This window comes from Eutrigla gurnardus (assembly GCF_963514095.1).
Source record: "Eutrigla gurnardus genome assembly, chromosome: 5".
Taxonomy (NCBI): Eukaryota; Metazoa; Chordata; class Actinopteri; order Perciformes; family Triglidae; genus Eutrigla; species Eutrigla gurnardus.
In genome coordinates this window covers 12,858,003-12,880,058 of record NC_139919.1, presented here as the reverse complement: position 1 = coordinate 12,880,058, position 22,056 = coordinate 12,858,003, and the positions used below count along the sequence as shown (strand labels likewise).

The window sequence follows — 22,056 nt, the reverse complement described above, 5'->3', positions numbered from 1 at the left end:
CTTTTTATGATTCAACATTGGACTGAGAACCGGGGGGTTAAGTGTGTGATCATTTTGGAGTCAGAACTTCAATACTATGCATTTATAAGTTAATGGTACACAAATGTTTCTTATTTTTAATTCTCAGTGTACTTTATTTTGCAAAAAAGTAATGAATCAATGTGGTTTTCAGGAGATTTTCATTTGACAGTGATGGTTTTCTGTACACCTACACTTTCTTGGTAAGGTATGGTTTTATATTTTGGGGGTGTAACAAGTCATGTTGCACCAATTTTTCACTCTGAACTCAACTGTTGGACAAACTGCTGTTGGAATTTGACTAAATAAACAAAATAAGATAAAGACTATTTTCAGTGTCCATTAAACACCAAGGATTATTTCCAAACATTGCTTTAGTCTAATCCACACTTATCTAGCTCAGACAAGCCCATTATCCAAACCGTGCAGATCCCAGATGTGTTTGCACGGAAAACCAGCATTGAATTTTGTTAGTGGATGCAGTTCATTTCCAAAATGCTATATATCCTTTTAAAGAATACATTAAATAAGCATAACCCAATGTTCCTCGTTCAAGGCAAGACTTTATTCAACCCTGGGAGAAAAGTCACATGTTCCTGGAGCACACGCACACACACATATACATGCATACATATATATATATATAGAGAGAGCATATATGATATAAACATACAATAATAATAAAATAGTAATATATAAGTAGACGGGTAATATTAAAAGTGCAGCTGTTGTTTTCAAAGTTGTTCAAAGTCGTTCTATTTGTGGCATTTTTATAACAGGTGTCACACTATGGAACAAAACTCTCTAAATATGTACTTTATCGTAATCTCAGTCAAGAGATTAATAATTCTGGGTAGTGAGAAAATTACATAGTATTCACATTTTACAGTCTAGAGAAGCAGCCCAGCATTCTAAAGTGTTCTTTTTTCTTTCTTTCTATTTTTACTTTGTTTATGTGTGTGTGTGTGTGTGTGTGTGTGTGTGTGTAAGTTAGTGCTGGAACATGTGACTAGCAAGGTAGGTGAGTAGGTGGGAAGTGGGTGAATGGGGGGGGGGTCTGGTGGTGGTGATGTGGTGGGGGCGGGGGCGGGCAATATGGCCGCTAGCCTCTTTCTTGCTGATCCTCAGGAGACCATCTGCGCTGGGGGCATTGATTAGAGTGTGTCTGGTGGGATTACATCTTTGCCGTTGCCATGCCAACTAATCAGCTGATTTTTTCCCCCCTTCTCTCTGTCTGTCTCTCTCCTCTCTCTCCCTGGTTGTCACAGCAACGAAATATGGGAGAAGCACAAGGGCCCCGGCAAGCGCTGAATTCAGCTAAAGGGGCGAAAAAAAATGTGTTTTTCCCCCTCACTGTTTGTCTCTCTCTCTCTTTCTCTCTCTCTCTCCTCCTAATTGGCGACTCTCTCTGACCTGAAGTTCTTTTGTCTCTGGTGTAAACACACCCCTCACCAGATTACATTTATTTTCACATTTTAGAAATAGCTGGATGGTTGAGAGGCCCAAGGACAGATGCTCTGAATGAGGGAAGCGAGCAGAGTAAATATTGGGAGCATAATAGCTCGCTCCATTCTACAAAGTCCTTGAACAAATTCCAAAACGGAGACGAAACCCTTCCAGCGTTTTGTTTTTATCAGAAATCACGCCTGGCCAATAAACACTGATTTTTCTTTCTTTTTTTTCTCCGTCTAAATCAGTTGACGGGCGCCTGCCAACCGGTTAAAGATTACTGGCTGATGAGAAATGTAAAGTAACACTAACTATGTGATCTTTGTCCAGGTTTGTACAGAGGGTCGTTTGATACTGGAGTTTGCCTTTGATGATCTGATGAGGATCAAGACATGGCACTTTACCATCCGGCAGTACCGAGAGCTCATCCCCCGCAGCATCCTGGCCATGCACGTGAGTGTCACATCTTCAACATGGGACAATTCCCCCCCTCTTTTGTATAAGTGGGACTCTGCACTCTGTCACTTTTTAGTACCTATTCATGAGCATATGAAATTTAAACGCCAACAAAGCAGTTCGGAGGGATTTTTGCAAACCAATTTATTTGTAGACATCAAAGGCCACTGAGGATAAAAAAAATAAAAAGGGGGGGCTTGTCTAAAAAGGGAGAGAGAGAAAAAAAACAAGGTCGAATGAATAATCTGCTTAATTCCACTAAGTGTAACACACGTTTAGTCACTGGAGCCGTGGAGAGAAGCTTGCAGAAGGCCTTCAGTTTTCAAATGATTTTGAACTGAAACTGTACAGTGCAGCTGCTGAGGAAAAAAAATACAATTCTACATTGGCCTAAAGGAAGCCAAATTAGACATGGGGACAGATGTTTCTATTATTTTGTCCACCCATTCCTGTCATGAGGTTAGGCTACTGTAAATAACAGAAACGCCTCTCTATACAACACAATATAAACTAAGGGAGGATTTGTTGCATCACTGTTGAATTAGACTGCGTTATGGCTGACTGAGTCACTTTAAGGTTAAAGTCATGTCAGTAATCTTACTAGGTCGGACAAACAATCAACAATCAATCAATCTGCAACTTGGTGAAGGTTGTGAGCTAACGTTATGTCCCGCTGCCTTCTGTTTCACCACCATGTCATGGTACAGAAATACTCTTGAAATGTCGCTTCAGCTGGACTTTTAAGCTTCAAGCAAGAAGACTAGTTTTAAATTTCATAAGTGACGCAGCCTGTGAGAGAACAGTTAACACTTTGCCTCCTTCATATCATTAAACATCTCAAATTTCAATTATTTTACAGCAGTGATGATGCCTTCTCTCTCTCTGTAAATGTCCTGTTGATGTTTGAAAAAAGCCAGAGGGAGTATTTACACAAAAGTCACCAATGTTTGAAGACAAAATCCATTACTCTAACAGACTGATGAAGCCAGAAATGTTACATATTCCCTGTTGAAAGGACTTTAGTAAGAAAATGACCCCCCAAAAGAAATAATTTAAAGAGTGGTGCAGGGATGATTTAATTTTGTATGCCAACCCCGGAAGTTAGCATGGCACTTGGCCACAGGCAAGCCATTGGGATTTTTCCATTGGATTTGGGGATATTGCATAATAAACTCTGCAGTAAAATAAAGTTTATGATACTTACTTTACAAATGAACAAAAGTTGTATTGTTTTTGAAGTGTGTAAGCTATTAACTACACCACAGTCGCGTGAGTGACACAACGGGGCTGTAAAGGCGGACTAGTCGGCGGGATGAGGTTTTGTTGTCTCATTTAGCCGCTCGTTAGCAACCGCCTTTTTTAAGACATGTAAAAGCTTTAAAATTTACTATGAGTGGGGTATCAGCACTTGTATTTTGTTGAACAAAACATTAAAATCTCTGAAGCTTTTGTTAACCACAGAAATTATCTCAGGCATCTAACCAAAAACCCATTCAACAAAGCCATTGACTACGAGAGGGGAACCGGAAGTGAAGAAATGCTGACTCATTTCCAAGTTTTAGGGCTCGTTCCTGTCCCATTCTATAGTCCACTTACATGGGTTTTCCTTTCCAGCAGGGATATTTGTATGACAGCATGCAGTTCCTCCTATTTGATGAATAAAATTAGATTAATTCCCAGTATTTTCCACCTACCCCCATGGACCTAAAGGTGTCTATGAGAGGCAGCTTCGTCTGTACAGGCAGCTTCTTTTTTGGCCAAATCTTCATATGAATTTCACTCACCAATAAATTGGCCCCTCTGGGTATTCATACTAATTCCTGGAGAGTAGGATATGTGGGCTTTTGTGGGTCCTGGCCAGATCTTCAGTGAATTGTGTGCGAGTGTAAGTTCAGCCTTTTGATCGTTGCCTGGACTAATGAATCCAGACACATGGGAGTCAGAACAGGAAAGTTAAAACTGCAGATACCAGTAGAGATGGAGCTACAGTGGAAGGCCCAGATATTTGATCAGAGCTGAACAGCTGCTGTAAAGTTTGTTCTTATAGTCTGAGATAAAGTTTGCTCTTATTTTAGTTTTCAGAAGTTTAAAGGACTTTGCCTGTATTTGATATTAGTATGATAGATGTGTGTTCAGTGATGGAAGTCATATCAAACAATAAATTGAACTGAAATGGAATCATGTAAGCTTTAGTTAAATTCAGCATCGTAGTGAATAGTGAATATACCTACGTAATCTAAAAATATAACATATTGTGACTTGATTTAAAATGTACCCAATGTGGAAATTGCTGAGAGACATGAGATGCACCACATGTGATGAGAGGACAGAGCAGGTGTTTGTTTCTGCAGTTCCTGTAACAGCCACTAGATGCTGACTGCAGAAATACATCTGTATCCAAGTCAGAAACAAAATAGTTTTGTTCAATAAGACATCAGGGGGTGTCATTAGTTTACTATTTATTGGCTGATTTTTACTTGTGTATCGATGATTGCTTTAGTTGAGTTTGTTGGCAGCCAGCAGTAAACCTTTGCATTCAATGAATCCCTCCAAAAACCTCTTATCCGACTTTGTTTCAAGTTCCGGTTTAACTTAATTATCTATAAAAAGTCACTGGTGCAAGTATTCAGATCTTTTAATATAATAAAAGTAACGATACCACAACTTAGAATTACGCAATTATAAGTAGAAATCCTACATTCATAATCTCATTCAAGTGAAAGTACAGAAGAACATGCAGAAAAACAATACTTGCAGTATTAAAAGTAATACGACCCACTGTGCTCACTCATACCTGCGCTGTTATTAATGATCAAACAGCATTTTAATAATGTTTGCAGGTCGACACTCGGTTGAATCTCAGTTGAATTGTTGCATACACTATTGGGATGTTTCATAATAATCTACACAGAACTATTGTGTTTTATAATCATCATTTGTTAACTTTTTATTTTAGCTGTAAAATAAATACACTGGTAAAAGGTACACATTTCCCTTTGAAATAAAAATACACAAAGACAATAAAGAAATGCACGTAAAACACTATCCTTTCCCCTCCCTAACATCTGCTACACCCACCTCCCACCCACACATACATTCTGCATACTTTCGTTCACACATAAGCGAGAGCAGCAGAGTTGACTTCAATCCGTTACACATCAATACGTTCACATTGATGACAATAAAACATTTACAAATATTACAAATAATGCCGCACGGCAAAGATGCAACAGCTGTTAAACACGTTAATTAAAGCAGCAGTTCACCCTACAAAGAGAGAGACATTAACGCATAAACAGCATATGCACTGTGTTGTTTTTAATACGATATATTCAAATGGGTAGTAAACAGTAAGTGTGTTTGGAAGAAGTAGTCAAAAATATTATGGTATCGTATATAATAGTATTATCAGGACAATTTACTCAATGTATCAAAAGTAAGTGTTTGTTATGCTGACAGTCAGCCCAGTGATTGTTATATATACATTACTTCATTATTATTGCTGATGCATTAATGTGGAAGCGTCATTTTACCGGGTCGAGTTGAGGCTCATTTTAACTACGTTATATAAAGTTGGGTCCTTCCAGACATTGGGTTATATTTTATAAGATGATCAGAGTAATGAGAGCCGTATTTCCATTTGAGATGTAGTAGAGTAGCAGTATACAGTATCATAAAACTACCTCAAATTGTTGTTTCATGTATTAAGTCAAGCTGCACCACTGCTGGACAGCATGCAGACTTTTCTCACATTGGGTTTAATGTAGTGTCGAGCTCCTTCACTGTTAATACATCTTATTTGGACCATTGCCATGCATCTTAAATCCTGACTGTGTTTTCGTAGAGCGTGCACTTAGTTGTTTGTCTCGCTTGGCCTCTTGAACTGAGTGTCTGTCGTCCCTGGCCTGCACCATACGAGTGTTACGCCACACATTGTCGATACGCGGCTGCACCGGTGCCGCCGAGACGGGTTCTTTTACGCTGCATTTAGGCTAATTCTACGTGATGAGTGAAGTAATTCAGATTCTGATCCACCATCTGCCAAATAATGCACACTAATTCTATTCTCCCGTCACTCATGTTGGCCTGCTGACGGTACAGAAGAACTCTTTTTCGCTTCCCTCTTGACTTTCTCCACACAGAGATGCGACTGGAGATAGAATTATGCATTTTTCATGAGGCAGTGAATGCGAGCGTGCTCACTGCTTCTCCTCAGTCTGGGCTTTATTTTGCTCTGTCAATACCTACAGCTTTTTATGATTTGACTGCTTATTGTTGGAGCAGCAAACAAGCTTTGTGAAAGGTCTTTTTTTCAGTCATATGTCACCCTATAGTTACTTTCTCGGCATTGTTCTTATTTGAGATGTGTTCGTTACTCCTACGCATACTGTATCATCACAGGGTTTCCATGTGTTTTCTATCTTACAATCAATGTATTCGGTGCTGATTTTTTTCTTATGGATTTGAAGATTGTGGTCAGTTTTAATATTTTAGGTGATTGATGCAACTGTCAACTGGAACACATCAAGCTGCCACTATTTTAAGCTTCACAAAAATTAAAAAAGCACAATACGGGAAAAAAGAAATGATGGGTGCAGATTTTCTCCACTTTTTTCAACAACTGAACATTATCAAACAAATTGTTCCTGCTGCCTAGACCCTGCATACATACACGAGCAACATCATCAAATCCAGTGAAGATACTAAATTAAAAATGTGTGGAAAATGGAATGACAAAATAATATTGATTAATTAGCCTCACAGTTTGACAATAGTGTGAAATGAAGGCCTGAAATACTTCCATGCAGCTTCATGCCACGACCGCGATAACAATGTTAAGAGTTGCATTATGACTCCAGGGTGTGAATGTGTCGAATGTGCATTATCTGATGGATGCCAATTAGCGTAATTGCCTGTAGATAATTAGTTTATTCGTAGTCAGTTGAACATAACAAAATAAAGATGTACAAATAAGGCTTATATTTCTATTTCATTTTCATTTCTCCTCTGCTGACTTCAGGCACAAGACCCTCAGGTGCTGGAGCAACTGTCCAAAAACATCACTCGCATGGGCTTGACCAACTTCACCCTCAACTACCTCAGGGTAAGGACTCTCTGTGTGTATGTGTGTGTGTGTGTGTGTGTGTGTGTGTGTGTGTGTGTGTGTGTGTGTGTGTGTGTGTGTGTGTGTGCGTGTGTGTGTGTGTGTGTGTGTGTGTGTGTGACAATGTCAATGATTGTCATTCTGCTTTCGTTTTTGTTCTCATCTCCTCACACTTTAATGCACACGCAGGAACAATTCTTGTCCATTTTTAAATGGTGTAATTCATGTTGCTCATACCTTCCACTCCTTTGTACTTATGTGTCTAGACAGCACGATGATGTTGTTATAATGTCGAATATTCATATCTTTTCATATCTAATATGGTTCATGGTGTGATTATGTTACCTGCTCTGCAGTAAATCTGTATTGTTTATTTCAAATGTTGCATTAAATTTAAAGTATATTCAGTGTTTGATAATATATGCTTTTCTACATTCTCTTATTATTTCTTTAGATTATTTAAGGTCATATCGTGACTGTAAATGTAACTATTTTTCTCCATGCTGTTATTTATGTGCCGAACACTTTTTTATGACGCTCAAGTGTTTGAAACCTGAGTGTATGATTTCAAAAGTGCGTGGCATCAAAACAAAAAAATATAAGCACTTACTTTTTCTTCCCTGCATATACATCCTTCCCTACCTGGCCGCAGCAATATAATTTACGGAAATGGGAAGTATAAGCCGGCTGAATACATTAGTGATTATTTCACAGGGCTTTGTTTGTGTTTCTCGACGCCACAGTTGACTGACAGCTACGATTTCCAAATGGGAGAACAAGAGCGAGCGGGAGAGAGATGAGGAGAGAGAAGAATTAATTGGATACAGAAAATTAGCATAACATTAATGAACGCTCCCTGTTGAGACTCATAATTGTGAAATGGCGCGCGAATCAGGGAACAGCACCTCCATTGCTTATAATAACTGAGTGAAGAAAGACACAGAGAGGGAGAGGAAGCAGGGTAGCTGTTTTTGTTTTCCCGTAACAATGATTTTATATATAGAAAGCAACTGTAATGCAGCCGAAAGAGAAAACAAATAATTCAAGTATCTGTAATTACACACTGAAATATTTGGCTTCTGTTTAATTTTAGTGATTCCGATGGTCCAGTGCTTAGTAAACGGATAATGAAACAAGGATCATGCCTTGTCTTCAGTTTGCTGTCAACATTTTTGTTGTTTTATGGAAGTTGTTTGTGTCTAAATAGACCCGGCTTTGTTTTGAAGAATGGTTAGTTTGTTCAAATAACTGCCGTTGCCTCAGTGGTCCAAACGTGAAGTGTTTCACATAAATCCCCGGGCTTCTGCTAAATTAGGAACTTTCCCAGGGCACAATGCGGTTTTATTTTAAATGCTACGGAAAACATTCATCTTAACGAGGGATTTAACCTTCCAGGCTTTCTTTCATTTCAGTAGCAATGAAAACACTATAAACTACATAGATTATTTCATTAGTTTATGTGGATTGTTATTTAGTTTATTGAATTTGCATTTTAAGCATGTGAATTTACAAAGCTTCAAGAATTCTGACATAAGAGTCGAAGGCTTAGTTTCAGTGTTTCATTGAGACTTTATCGTAAAATGGTCGTTTCCAAGCTTTTGGCTTTTTGTGATCCTTAAAAGAATCCAATATCCACTTGTAACCCCTCAAATAATGTAGGCTGTTTTACTTGGATGCTATTTCGAATACTATATACATCCAACTTTACAACATTTTGTGTCTACAAGGCAAAGATTACAGCAGCCTGTGACAAACAAACATTTTTTTTAACCCCAAAAATCATCTCACTATTCCTTTAGATTGATCTTGTGACCCCTTGGACCCCTACTGCTGAGAAGCCACTGTTAATCTTCTTATCAAGCACTTTGCAAATGATATTTTCCCTACTGTTCGTCAAGGATGTCAAAGTAAAATACACCCTTTCCTCACATTAAACTGGCAATAATATGTCTCTGGCCTTTCCCAGCATTTATCAGTCCTTCCAAAAGAGACTGACAGTTTCCTGGCTGAGGGGTTACAACCGGCCTTTCTCTTACTCTCGCAAACACACACTCTCTCTCTCTCTCTCTCTCTCTCTCTCTCTCTCTCTCTCTCTCTCTCTCTCTCTCTCTCTCTCTCTTTTCATTTGGAGTATTTAAGCCTTTCCATGTATTGGAGCTGCCGGCTTCCTACTATTCAGCCTGAAAATAGCCCTTGTTTTCAGGCTGAGAGCCAGGGCTTGTTGGCTGAGCTGTGGAGGGATATTACTGTGTCAGGAGGGAACTATCAGAGGAGAACATGGGATTAGTCTGCTACAGGGATGTTCACTTTACCTCGAGCTGCATGGCATCAAAACACTGCCGTCCTAACACAGGGAAGCAACATTAGTACGTTTATGTGGGATAATTTGTAAGCAGCTACTGTTGTTAGAATGACTAGATGGAAACCCAGGCCTGGTGAACATCCCTAGTTTGAATATCCATCATGCTAAAACATTCCTGCAAGGATTTCTGCTGGTGTCAGGTGATTTTTTTTAAAAGCCTCAGAAGCAGTTTAACACATAGAAGTAGGTAACAGATACAGTACATGGTACCTGCCTTGCTTTTTCTTTTCTTTTCTTTTTTTTTTACCTCTGTACAGTACGCCAGAGACATGATGAGCATGTTGATTAGAATTGTCATCAGAAATGTAGGGGTGGTGGGATGCTGAAGGTCAGATGAGATCATTTGAGCATGCAGTGAATGATTAACAGTCTCCTTTCTCTCAGTAACGACTGTCAAAGTGCCCTTGTGCAAGTTAGTAAACCCACGGCTTCTTTCACAGTAATGTTTGACCTTAGATCACACTCGTTTGAAAACACTAACAGCAACTATACGTCGACTGCTTGCCTATAGCCATATAGTGCTGTAGGACTTCCAGTGTTTCAAAGTCAATGGGTTTTTGGTTAAAACAAGCTTTTTTTTTATCTTAAAAATGGCAAAACGTACTAATAAGCCAGGAGACTGCTGTCAGTGAGAAACCAAGTCAGTGTTGACTTATTTAACTAATGTTCTTAAGTTATGTAACCCCATTATCTTTTCTTAAATCTAACCCAATAGTTGTGTTTGAATTTACAATGTGAACTATGTGTCGAAGTCCCTGCAGTACCCTGCATTTTAAAACTGATACTCAATTGGCACCCAGGGCATAAAACAGTGACGCCAAATCGTCCTGACCAAGCATCTGTGTGTGACCAATTTGGAGCGAGAGCATGTTGATAATTAATCCAAGAAAATTATCAAGAACCAAAACACGTGTAAAAAATGATATGCTACAAATAGATTATTATTATTATTATTTTTATTTTTTATCAGCTGACATAAACACGTACCACAATATCTTCAGTTTGCTACGATCAGCTCTAATAGCCTCCTTAAAACATGATGTCAAACAATATGATAATGTATAGGCATAGAGTGCTCATGAAAAATTTTAATTAAACCTAAACCTTAACTTTTTTAATGCAGCTTTTAATTGAGAATTGCGTTTGAACATTAGTGAATCAGGTTAAAACCAGAACAGATCAATACAGACAAACTCAGTCTCACAAGCTTGTGCTGCTCATGATCATTTTAAAAACAAAAGATGCGGGTGGCAGCGACTGGGAGAGGAGGATTTACTGGTCAAATGTTCAAAGATGCAGAAAAGTCAGGAAGAGAAAGAAAACAGTTCAGCATCAAGTTGGAAGAAAAAGTTGCCTGGAGTTTGATCCCAGTGCTGCTCTGTGATTGATCCAGCAATAAGACGGCACTATAACTGTCCAATCACTGTCCTCTGACTGCACCAACAAGCATTTGGATGGTCTCTGCTATTAAAGTGGGAGGGGGCTGACCAGTAATATTATCCAGATGTTAACTGGATACACTAAGTCTGATGTATTTAAGATGACAGGCTGACCTCTGGTTCCTCTCACTGCTGATCACCAGAGATTTACAGTTTTCTCCAGAATGAATATTGTTCTAAAAGTCTATTAACTGGAGAATATTGTGCAGAGTTCAGTGTGGGAGCAAGAGGCTGCTCTGTGTTTTCCAAGTGGGTGTGTATTGACGCATGTTGTTGTGAGTTGCAAACAGCCTTGCTCATATTAAAGTGTATCGTCCTGCCCATCTTTCTCCCTCTGTCTTCTCTGTGAAGCTCTTGACAATAAACCTGTTTCTTTAAAGGTATTTTATTAATAGCATCATGAATCACTCAAAGTCAGTCTGCGGGTGATTAATTGAGCAACTATCTCAGTTTTCATGGACGTTAGGCCTATTTTGCTTTACCTTGATAAGAGCAGTGGACAGGATGTTGTTCTCTCATCAAATGTGAAATAAATCCGCTTTAATTGAGCTTGTTGTTTGTCTCGTTGTGTCAGCAGTTGTGTGTCATCCTGGAGCCCATGCAGGAGCTCATGTCAAGGCACAAGACCTACAACCTCAGCCCCCGGGATTGTCTCAAGACATGCCTATTCCAAAAATGGCAGAGAATGGTTGCCCCACCAGGTAACTATACCTACTGTTACATACAAATTTACTCTCCATACGCCTGTTCAAAGAAGTCTGGATAGCTTTTTCTTTTTTTATTCATTCAAATCCACAAAACTGGAAGAATAGGAAAAGAGCTTTTCAGCAATGATTTTCAGATAACTCCAGATAAAGCTGCTTCTCTGAACAAGCCCCAGAAATAAGGAGTTATTGTCCAAAAGAGCATCAACTGATGACAGAAAATCATTTAGTGTTAAGTGTTAATCCTTAGGTTCAATTGACTTCTTTTCCTTAAAAAAAAAAAACAGCTTTATTTCTGTACCATCACTCACTTTGCAGGAATAGGAATATATTTCCTCAGACTGTGTTTTTATTGCATCATTTATGTTTCCAAATTTGCCATTATATGTCTTAATCCCTTAAATATGTTTTGCCTGTCAGGTATGTGAAATTAATCAGAATTCAGGGCTGCCTCTTGAATCTCAACTTCGCCAATCCAAACGGGCCTCTCAGCTCTCTATGATTGATGTTTTAAGGGCGGTTTCTGAAAAGTACCAGACTTAAATTGGCTGTGCGGTCTTAAGCTGGAGAGAAAGAGTAAGCCGAGTTTTTTTGGACACATCGGAGTGGCTGCAAATTACAGCAATGCTTAGCGAGGCGTGACGAGATGTCTTTAAAAACCAACACCAGTCAAAAAGCCTTTGACTCAGACCTGTGTAACTTTAATTAAGAGTGCCGGGTGTAATCAGACTTGTAGATCCAGCTCCCCGGCCAGCGGCTCCCTAGTGTCGACTTCGTCTTCAAAGAAAAGGGGTAAAAAAAGAGAAAAAACATATGCATTTTATGAATATAAAGTCTGAGGAGAAAGAAAGCTCTTGTATTGATGATTAATTGTGCCCATGGAAAAGGAGCTTGATATGAAATCCTATATGGGTGATGCAGTTTATCATACATGTGTGATTTATGAGAAACAACTTAAAGGCATAGTTTGGATATTTTGAAGTGGGGTTGTGTGAGGTACTTACCTATAGTCAGTGTATTTTCTAGAGGAGATGAAAAAAACCAGACAGGAGTACAAGTACAGGAACAAAGCAATGTACTGCAGTGGACAGGGCCAGCAGTGAAACACATTTTAGCTACCAAATAGAAAGGCTCAAAAATAGTCAAGGTCAGTTTAATTGTATGCTACAATATTTTCAAAGCTTTACCTTGCCTTTCTGACGGGGAACTGAAGCCATTCTTTGCTCTCTTCAAAACCACAAGACTCCATTGACAAAAACTGTAATTTTACCATGCAGAACGCGGGAATTGCTGGTCTAGTGCTGCCTTGATCAGGTCAAAACTAAACCCTTAAAACACAATAACAGAAACAAACTAACTGATCGAGGAAGCGCTAGACCAGCAACTTCTGTGTTCTGCATGGCAACATTTTTTTTTTTTTTTTTCAAAGGAGAACGTTTGAAAAGAACATAGATAACGGGTTCAGTTCCCCGTCAGGGAGGGCTGGTTCAGCGGTGAAAGTATTTTAAATATAGCATACATTTAAACTCATTTTGATTATTTTAGGTGTCTAAATATGTTTTGCTGCTGTCCCTGTCCGCAGCCTATTGCTCCTGTCTGCTTCTCTAAACTGGGGAAATGTCATCTACGATAGTAATACATTAACTATTGATAAGTACCTCATACAGCCCCACTTGCTTTGCGTGTTGTTTCATGGTAACTTTTTAAATATGAGATGTAGTAAGTATAATGCTGTCTTCTTTTTCACGACCATTTCATTCCATCTGTCTAAAGATTCATATCAAGTTTGCCTGAACTTCGCAGTTTAGCTTGAATTGCGGTTTTCCCTTATTGGCTGCGTGTTATTCCTCCTTCCTGCAATTCTTCTCCAGCTTGGAAACTGGTTGGGATTTTGCCAGGAAGGAAGCCACAGGCACATTTATGCTCTGATAAGTCCTTTTGGTGGAAATGGAAGTGATTTTAGTGCGTCACCAGTTCAGCATCGAAGGAAACCGGTTGGATAACAGAAATGATTGCCTCTGACAATAGGGATACTTTTTTTTTTTGCACACACGTCTGTCAAAGTCAGGAATCAAGAAAGAAACAATCCTGACAAAATGCCCTTTATTGTTTTTCCTCCGGTTGATAGTTTCAGCTTTGTTATTATCATGAGTTGCTGGTTATTGTAACCACATATGAAAGCATCTCCCTTGGTGTGATTAGTAAGAACCTGGAAAAAAATGTATTTCATTTTCAGACATCTGTTTGAAGATCACAGCCGTGTTTTCTTGTCTCCCTTGAGATTAAAAGAAATGATTTTCTAACAAACGTTGGCAGAATTTGCTAAATCATGTATTCATAAATTATGTACTACATTGATTATTTTGTAAATACTAGAAACACCGAGATCTCTATTTAACCTGTGTTCTGTTTCTTTTTGATAATAATGATTTCACTTGTGATTTAATTGTACCTTAAGGAATTATGTATAACTCATAATTGGAAAAACATCTTTCATCTAAGCATAAGTTCCCCAGTGGTGTTAAGTAGCATTTGCATGGCAATGAACGTAAAATTATTTCTCCTCTTTCTCTTCTTTTTATCTGTTGTCATCGCTGGTCTCATTCTGTCTTAAATTGTTTAAGAGATTATTCAACCTGAATTAAATCAAACTGATTTTGGCTCCGGTTTCAGCTGGACACCCACAGAACTTCAAAACGGAAATATTTCCAACAAATCACAAAAAAGGTATCTTCTCTCTTACACTGTCTGTAGTCTCGTAAGAGAGCAGCGTTTTGATTGCTCACTAGAATGCCATGAAGTATTATTTTAGTGCAAGTTCATCTGCATGTTTCAAAACAGCACTAATAATAACTGTAATATAACAAATACAGGTTGCATACGCCTGATTATTGCATGTAAGAATATAAACATCAAGCACCGGCTGAAATGCAGTGATTAGAACAAAAACACACTCATGCTCGGCAAATCAAATCTATAGTATAATTACATGTTCAGAAAGACTAACAGGAATGTGCTTTCTGCCTGAGTAAAGCAGTTTTAATCTGCCTCATGCCATTGAGAAACATTGCAAGGAAATCATTAAGGAATTTACATTACGTTGAGCATTAGCGTCTATTGTCAAGCACTTATGCTAATAAAACGGGTTCTTTCTTACTAGTGCATGTCTTGGGAGATGTCAACACTCGTGTGGTTTCACCTCTAAAGAAACAAAGCATGGATCTGTGTAGACTCTTGTCTCTGGAACGTGTCTTTTGTGTGTGTACGTGTGTGTGAACGTGTGTGTGTGCATGCATGCATGTACGTTTACAATTTTATCTGCATGCCTTTGTGTCTCCACATATAATGCTGTCTGTCTGAGCCGCTCTACCTTGTGACCTCAAACACAGCACACACCCCTACACCTTGTCTCCGTCTGTATGCGTTATGTTCTTGGCATTGCCTCTTTTTCTCTTTGCTGGCCGCGCCAAAGCTGAGCCCGCCCGACAGACGACCACGAAGAGGAGGAAACGGAAGAACTCGGCTAGCAGCGCCAACAGCGCGGGCACCACCGCCAGCAAGAAACGCAGCCCCGCCACCAACTTCAGCCTCTCCAGTCAGGTACCTGTAAGCATCAGCTCCACTCGGTTTGCCTCCCTTTTTTTCTTTTTTTCTATGACTCTACATGCATGCTTGCAGGGTTACACACAGGCAAGAGGTATTCCTAATGGTATTGCAGCTATTAGGTTTAATTTATTTGCACAAAAGGAAAGAAAAAAAAAAAAACACCAGGAGGAGAGGGTAGAAAAGAAACTCAAATCTGTGCAGGGAGACAAAGAAACCTCAAGGGATGTGTGAAAACATGTCGCCAGGAAAAACAAAGAGAAAAGACATCAAATATCATAAAGAGTGACACAAACGACATTAAAAACCATCAGAAAAGAGTACAAGAACAGCTAATTTCATGAACAGCAAGTAAAGGTGAATTTAGTGTCCCTTTGCTGCAGGTAGTATCGTATCACTAACTCCAGCTTCTGCCTTCATTTTCTACCAGCTTCTTTCCAAGTACTCTACATGTACTTCAGAATATGTATGTTTAAAAAGACCCAGCTGCTAAACCAAGTGCTCGTAGCCCAGAGTTTTTTTTTAATAAATAAAGGTTTCTTCGAATCAGGACCAAATGGGAAAATGTGGGTGGAGAAAGTGACACTCTGGCCTTTCTCAGCCACCACTGTTGAAAATGCCCTTGACCAAGACACTGAACTCACAACTGCCCAGAGGACTGATACTGTAGCGCAGTTAACTTGTACTCATAACATTGGATTCATAATACAGGCTTCAAAACTGGACATTTGCAACACGGAAAAGAGCTTCACGTGGAGTTCAACGACGGCCACTTCCTTGGACATTTAGCACCTGGTGAAGAGTGTTTGGAGATCTCATCTTAAAATCTTTGTATTTAAGGCATTATTGGTCTACAATGTGTGCACAAGACTGTAAATTTAGGTCTTTTATTTTGTGCCAATTGGTGGTGTGAGTATTTGTTTTTTTCCATCAAATGTTATGATGGAAACATTTCTGAAACATACTGCAGATGAGGGAGAGTGAAACCAGAATAGTTTGAGATCATCTAACCAGCTTTTCGTCATAGGATGTACTGATATGTCATAATTCAGAAATACCTTTACTTTTGGAAGTCTTACACAAATGACTTCATAAAAATGTAACTTTACATCCTTACTATGTGACCCGCTAATATCCGAGAAACAAAACAAGTAATCAAGGATAATAACACTTTTATATTGATGTACTGATCAGAAAAGTAAGCTGCATAAAGATGAGCTTCAATATAACTGCATACTGCGGTTCAGTCTTGATTTTGCTACGTGTTTCTATAACAGACCACTTGACACAGTTCGAGGTTAAAGAGCCTCTTAAACAGCGTGTGTTACTCCACATGTCTGCCGCTTCCCCGGAGGATTTGATGCCGTTGCGAGTGTGTTGTCTGCACACTACCCATACACTGCTCATTATACACATTCTGTATTATATTTACACTACTGCATCCAATTGACTATTCTGTAGTCATGCTGGTGCTACGGTGTTTTTTTTAATACAGGTCATTGCAGTTCAGCTGAAGTGTGCTGATACCAAACAGCCTTAAATGGCTGCAGGTTATTCATCTTGTGCCCTGGATTAATTTAGCTTAATGGGATATTTAGGGGTACTGATGCTTTTCTATACTCACAGTGTTTGCAGTATAGCAACCCTGTCCCCCAGAAGAGTCGTTATGTACTACCAGTTTGTTTTCCCTATGACATTTAGAGGCAAATAAGTAAAGTGATACAGTAAACACCTTGAGTGTAGTGCTGAAAGTCACTTTTTAAATATTTAAAAACAACCACAATATCTCCTTAACTTAAACCAAGTACTTTGAGTGCATATACCTATTTTTTAGTTTATTTAGGCAGATAGAGAGGGGGTTCAATATAGGGACAATGAAGAACTATGCTTTCCATTTGGGTGAATCATTTAATTCTGGGTAGACTTGTTCCAACCAGGTTGGGGTTTTTCATCGGCTTGGCACGTAATGGGAGGGAACTTTATTTTTCTTGGCATTTTTACAGTATTTCTGTCTCTCACCTACACACACACATACTGTACTGTCCCTCTATGGTTGGCTGTCTCACCATCTTTCCAGATTGGTTGTCCTCACCCTCCTCTCTTACCACCTCCTCCCCGTCTCACACATACATAATGTACATCACACACACACACACACACACACACACACACACACACACACACACACACACACACACACACACACACACACACACACACAGCATGTGCAATTGTTTTCTCTCTAGAAGGCAGTTTGGCTCTGTGCCAGCTCTCATTATCACCGATATCTGTATACAACCCTCTACCCCCTCCTCCGTCACATGCACATACTCTACTCCATCACTGACCCCCCCCTCCCTCCAACACCACCTAGACACGCACCCACACACACACTCACGACCCGTACCAGTCATAGCGTGCATTCACACGCCTCTTAAAGACTGGCAGCGTGGCTGGTAACATGCTGGTTACATATGTTGCGCGCCTGCTGTCTTTGTCTGAGAAGTTGTTCGTTTGTGGCTGAGCACAAGCCTACGTGAGCCCAATGACAATAAGGAGTGGACCCTCGCAAAGGGAAGGGGGGGTTACCAGCGGCTGGAGGAGAGAAGGTGGGGGGAAGGAAGGTGGGGAGTGTGTGTGTGTGTATGTGTGTGTGTGTGTGTGTGTGTGTGTGTGTGTGTGTGTGTGCGTGTGCGTGTGTTGTGAAGTTGTTGGTCGGGGGCTCATGGAATAAGCAACACTGACCTCTAGTGGTCTGGATTTAAATCTCGTGCGCTTCAGCAGCAGGCTTTTAATGCTTTCAGTGCATTCTAAACACTGACCGTCATTAACTGTCCTCCTGCTGTTAATTAAACTGGTAGACTGAAGATCATTTGAGGATTACCTTTACAAGTTTCTGCATTGAACTAGGAAAAAAAATGTAACTCATTTCAAATTATATCAAATTATTATTATAATTATTATAATTAATTCACAATTTAAAGTCACATACAACCTGTTTACATCCTAGTTTTATTTACTGTCCTGCTGTTCTCAACAGAGCACCAAATATGTATTAATCCACCACTGACAACGGTCCACAGCGAATGCACTATTAACTCTATTGTGTGAGTAACATTAGTTAAACTTAACATAAGCCATGTAATGTTGAGACTTTGTTTTAGATTTACATCTTCAGTTGGAGAAAAATACTTGGAGCTGGGAGCCACAGTCACTGAGACACACTGTTTTCTCCTTTAAATTTATATTCTGATTTTTTGATGTAAAGTAAAACAACTAATTATCAAACTAACATAAAAAATATAACAATATAACTAATGTAAAAAAAAACTATTAAAACTGTTGGTCTAACTTTCTCTAAATCTGAATACAGAAGGGATGGAGATTTGACAAAATCATTCAAAACTTTTTATCGTCTAATTTCTTTGCTGTTTTAAAGGGCAATTCTGTTCTCCCACCATGTGTTGTCGTCACAATCCCGCCATGTCTTCTTTAAATTCCCACTTGTTGTGTTGGAGGTATGAGGGGAAATATGTCCTCCAAGCTATTCACAGCTAATCCCTGGAAGAAAATATGCAAATGACACTGTTCAGTAAATGAAGGGAGCAGGGAGGTGTTCAACGCCGCGACGCCCCATTCAAAGCGTCGCCGCTTAGCTCGCACTAAAGCTAACTCTTAACGAGATGAGTAGACAAGTTGACAGTATTAATTAGCTCACAATTAGCGCTCCCCAGTCTCAGACTAGCCACCAGCTGTTATCGTCTGAGGGATTTGCTTTTTTTTGGGGGGGGGGGGGGCAAAATTGGCCAGAGGTAGGTTGACAGGCCTCCTCACAGGAACAGATGGTGAATGCATGGCTTGTTAGCAATCAGCACGTTTTTAGCTAATGACTTAATTAGCTATGCAAATTGACAAATCAGTGTGGATATTGTCATTTAGTTGGAAAGCTCACCTAAATTAATTAGCCTGATTAAGGCATAGTGGGGTGTAGAAGTGGTCGCTGGGGGGTTTTTGGGGATGGCTTCGATAAATAAAGTGCCTCTCGTACTCGTCATCGAAGTGTCTGTTTTGAGGTTTGGGTGGGGGGTGCGGTCTTAAGTGTGCCTAGTTGTCTAGTTATGTTTGTTTGTTTGTTTACACCAGTGCTTGCTGGAAGTGACCGTGTGTGTTTGTCTCCGTGTTAAATGTTAGTGAACGTGCTCCGTTGTGCATGAAACATCGGGTTAATCCGAGTTTGCATTCAAGTGCTTTTGTCTTCGTTTGTGTCTCGGTGTGTGATCGTACAGTAATCTGGGTTTGTGTGCCAGGGTATGTGTTGTATGTGTGTGTGTGTGTGTGTGAGTGTGTGTGTTGCGGAGGAGATGGCTGAGAAGAGCGAGATCTCCCAAGCCAGGCAGCGTTGACACACTTGGCCAGTGAAGCGTGCGCTCCATTTAACTGTACAGCTTCTTCCCAGGTTACGGTGGGTGGTGCTGAGGCCCCGCCAGCAGGGAGATGCTTAGTCAGTCAAAGGCAGATGAGATTCAAAGGCTCAGCATACACACAAAGAAAACGCAGTCATGATTCAGAGCGTATTGATCAACGTTTGAATCCACAAATTACACTCCAGTGATTATTTGTCGACTGAACTTCTCTTTGTTCGTGAAGTGCAGAAGAATTTGGAATAAAAACAAGCAGGGTCTCCTTCTAAAGACCCATCACCAGAGTCACAGATGGCGCTGGATAATGGCTAAATATCTCTCCATCCCTTCCTTGACCTGATGTGAGAGGGTCATCTCAGTGAAATATGTCTTACATGATGAGTATTGATTGGGGAGGGTGCAGAGTGTGGAGGACTCTGCCTTCTGTACAGGAAGGTTTCATTTGCACCGAGCGCTCGGAGAGTGTTCGACTGAAGGGATGGGTTCACTGGATACACCGACGTCCGAACACTCACACAAACACACGGGGGTCGGTGTTGTGGCAGGCATGTTCTTACCACCCAACGGGTGTGTGCTGCTCGCTCAGTTTGAAACAGAAAACGTGGTAAACAAATAGAAAAAGGTCAGCAAATGTAGAGACATCTGCCCCTGAATGAAAGCCTAGTAGAGTAAATGTCTGTATGACCTTGTTGTATTTTAACACTCAGCTTTAAAAGGCAATTGATTAAAAAAAAAAAATGTGCAAAAACTATATGAGACACAGAACATGCATATTCATTTATTTGAAGTGATGCAAATGGAATAAGGTTTTTTTTTTTTTTGTGTGTGCAGTCGCTTGATATTCAAATGATGATTTGGTCTCAGAATTAGATGAAACAGATATGCATTAATTTCTTCTCTGGTGATATTAAATGTGAAACTCCCCGAGGCTAGATATGGACAGTGCTGCACAAAACCAAAAACACGTCACGGCATGCCTGTGTAAAAATGGATTATATTTGTGAGACAGTTTTAAAATGAAGTAAAAAAAATATTTAAAACTGAAGCGCAGGCAAATTCAACAAGAAATAAAAAGTGGTAAATATGTTTGTATTCAGTAATCGGATGATACGTTAATGGAAACAGTCAAATAACAAAAAGTTGCTGTTAAATATCATAGATGTGAATGTTTTTACTTTTACTTTTAGAAAAAGTAATTTCCTTCCTTTCCTTTCTCTTCAGTTTGTAAATTTGCCTCTCCGTGTCTCTTGCCTTTCTCCAGGATGTGATGGTGGTTGGCGAGCCGACCCTGATGGGTGGCGAGTTCGGGGACGAGGATGAGCGTCTGATCACTCGTCTGGAGAACACGCAGTACGACGCCACCAACGGCCTGGACGACGAGGACGACTTCAACGGCTCCCCGGCTCTGGGCAATAACGCTCCCTGGAGCAGCAAACCCCCCGCCGCCCAGGACGGCAAGCCTGAGAGCACAGCGCCCCAGCCCTCGCAGTAAAACAAAAGAAGAACACAACAACAGATCCTTGACTCCATGTGGACTGGACTTTTTAACCTCACCCTTCCCGCTGAGGGCAGTGCTTCTACGCCTCATAACATTGTACTGAATCCAAATCTGCAAACTCACCACTGGCATGTCCAGCCAAAAATATTCTGGATATTTTCTTCTTCTCTGAATCACTGTAACATCTTGGGAGAACACTGAGAACTGGCAGCATTGCACAGCAATATCCACGTCAAAGACAACAACTGCATATCAGTCGTATGCAACTGTAATGTAAAAATACCAAGGCGGAGGCACTTTTTTTTCTAAGAATGCAGTGGAAAATTGCGGATCAAATTCTCCCTCAGATACAAACCTCTCGCCTATTGGAATACTACAGCTGTGATTGGTTGACCTTCAGGTCACAAGTCATCATGCTGAGAGTAGACAGAGGGGAGAAAAGAAGAAGAAAAACAACAAACAAGATGTCTCAAAAAATGGCAAGCTCAACGGTGAGGAGGCAAGGTGTTTTTTTAACAGAGCCAATGGAAGCGTCTAACCACATTGGAGACAAATGAAACATTGTTTGAGGCAATTGCATTTTTATTGGAAATTCAGTCGGCTGTTGGTTTGTTTCTGCTGTTGCTGTTTATTTCCATTTCCAATTAAGAAGAAATAAAAGTTCTCTACCGCTATGGACTCCTTTCAAATGAGGGGAAATTTAGTCCTAGGATTGTTTTTCCACATTACTGCAGTCATCACAGATTGTGATTTCATGCAAACCAGTTTGATTGTGTTCGTAGTCTATTGGTATTTTGCTTCTCTCAGAATCCTTTGCAGTCACGTAGTAATTTTGCCGATCAGTATGTGAACTTTGCCGACACGCATCGATGCATTAATGTTGATTTTTTTTTCCTCCTCTAAAATTGGACTTCTTTCCCTTTAACGACCTACTCCCAAACTGATACTAAAGCCTTTTCCTGCATGATTTTATAGGAATTTTATTTTGTTTGATATATGTAC

At 39.9% G+C, this 22,056-nt stretch overlaps 1 protein-coding gene across 7 annotated transcripts in view; it reads left to right on the top strand.

Moving 5' to 3' along the window:
* ldb2a (LIM domain binding 2a) overlaps positions 1-21,055 on the top strand; it is an 88,251-nt gene extending 67,196 nt beyond the window's left edge. The window contains exons 4-9 of one of the 7 annotated variants that reach the window (XM_084009740.1): positions 1,798-1,920; positions 6,944-7,027; positions 11,403-11,529; positions 14,206-14,259; positions 15,005-15,132; positions 20,818-21,055. In XM_084009740.1, the coding sequence (XP_083865866.1) occupies positions 1,798-1,920; positions 6,944-7,027; positions 11,403-11,529; positions 14,206-14,259; positions 15,005-15,132; positions 20,818-21,048 (747 nt within the window). In that variant the 3' untranslated portion in view covers positions 21,049-21,055. Of the gene's footprint in view, positions 1-1,797; positions 1,921-6,943; positions 7,028-11,402; positions 11,530-14,205; positions 14,261-14,993; positions 15,139-20,817 lie in introns of all 7 variants that reach the window. The other 6 variants (XM_084009738.1, XM_084009737.1, XM_084009735.1 and 3 more) reach the window with 6 other exon arrangements.
* Positions 21,056-22,056: the final 1,001 nt, after the last annotated feature.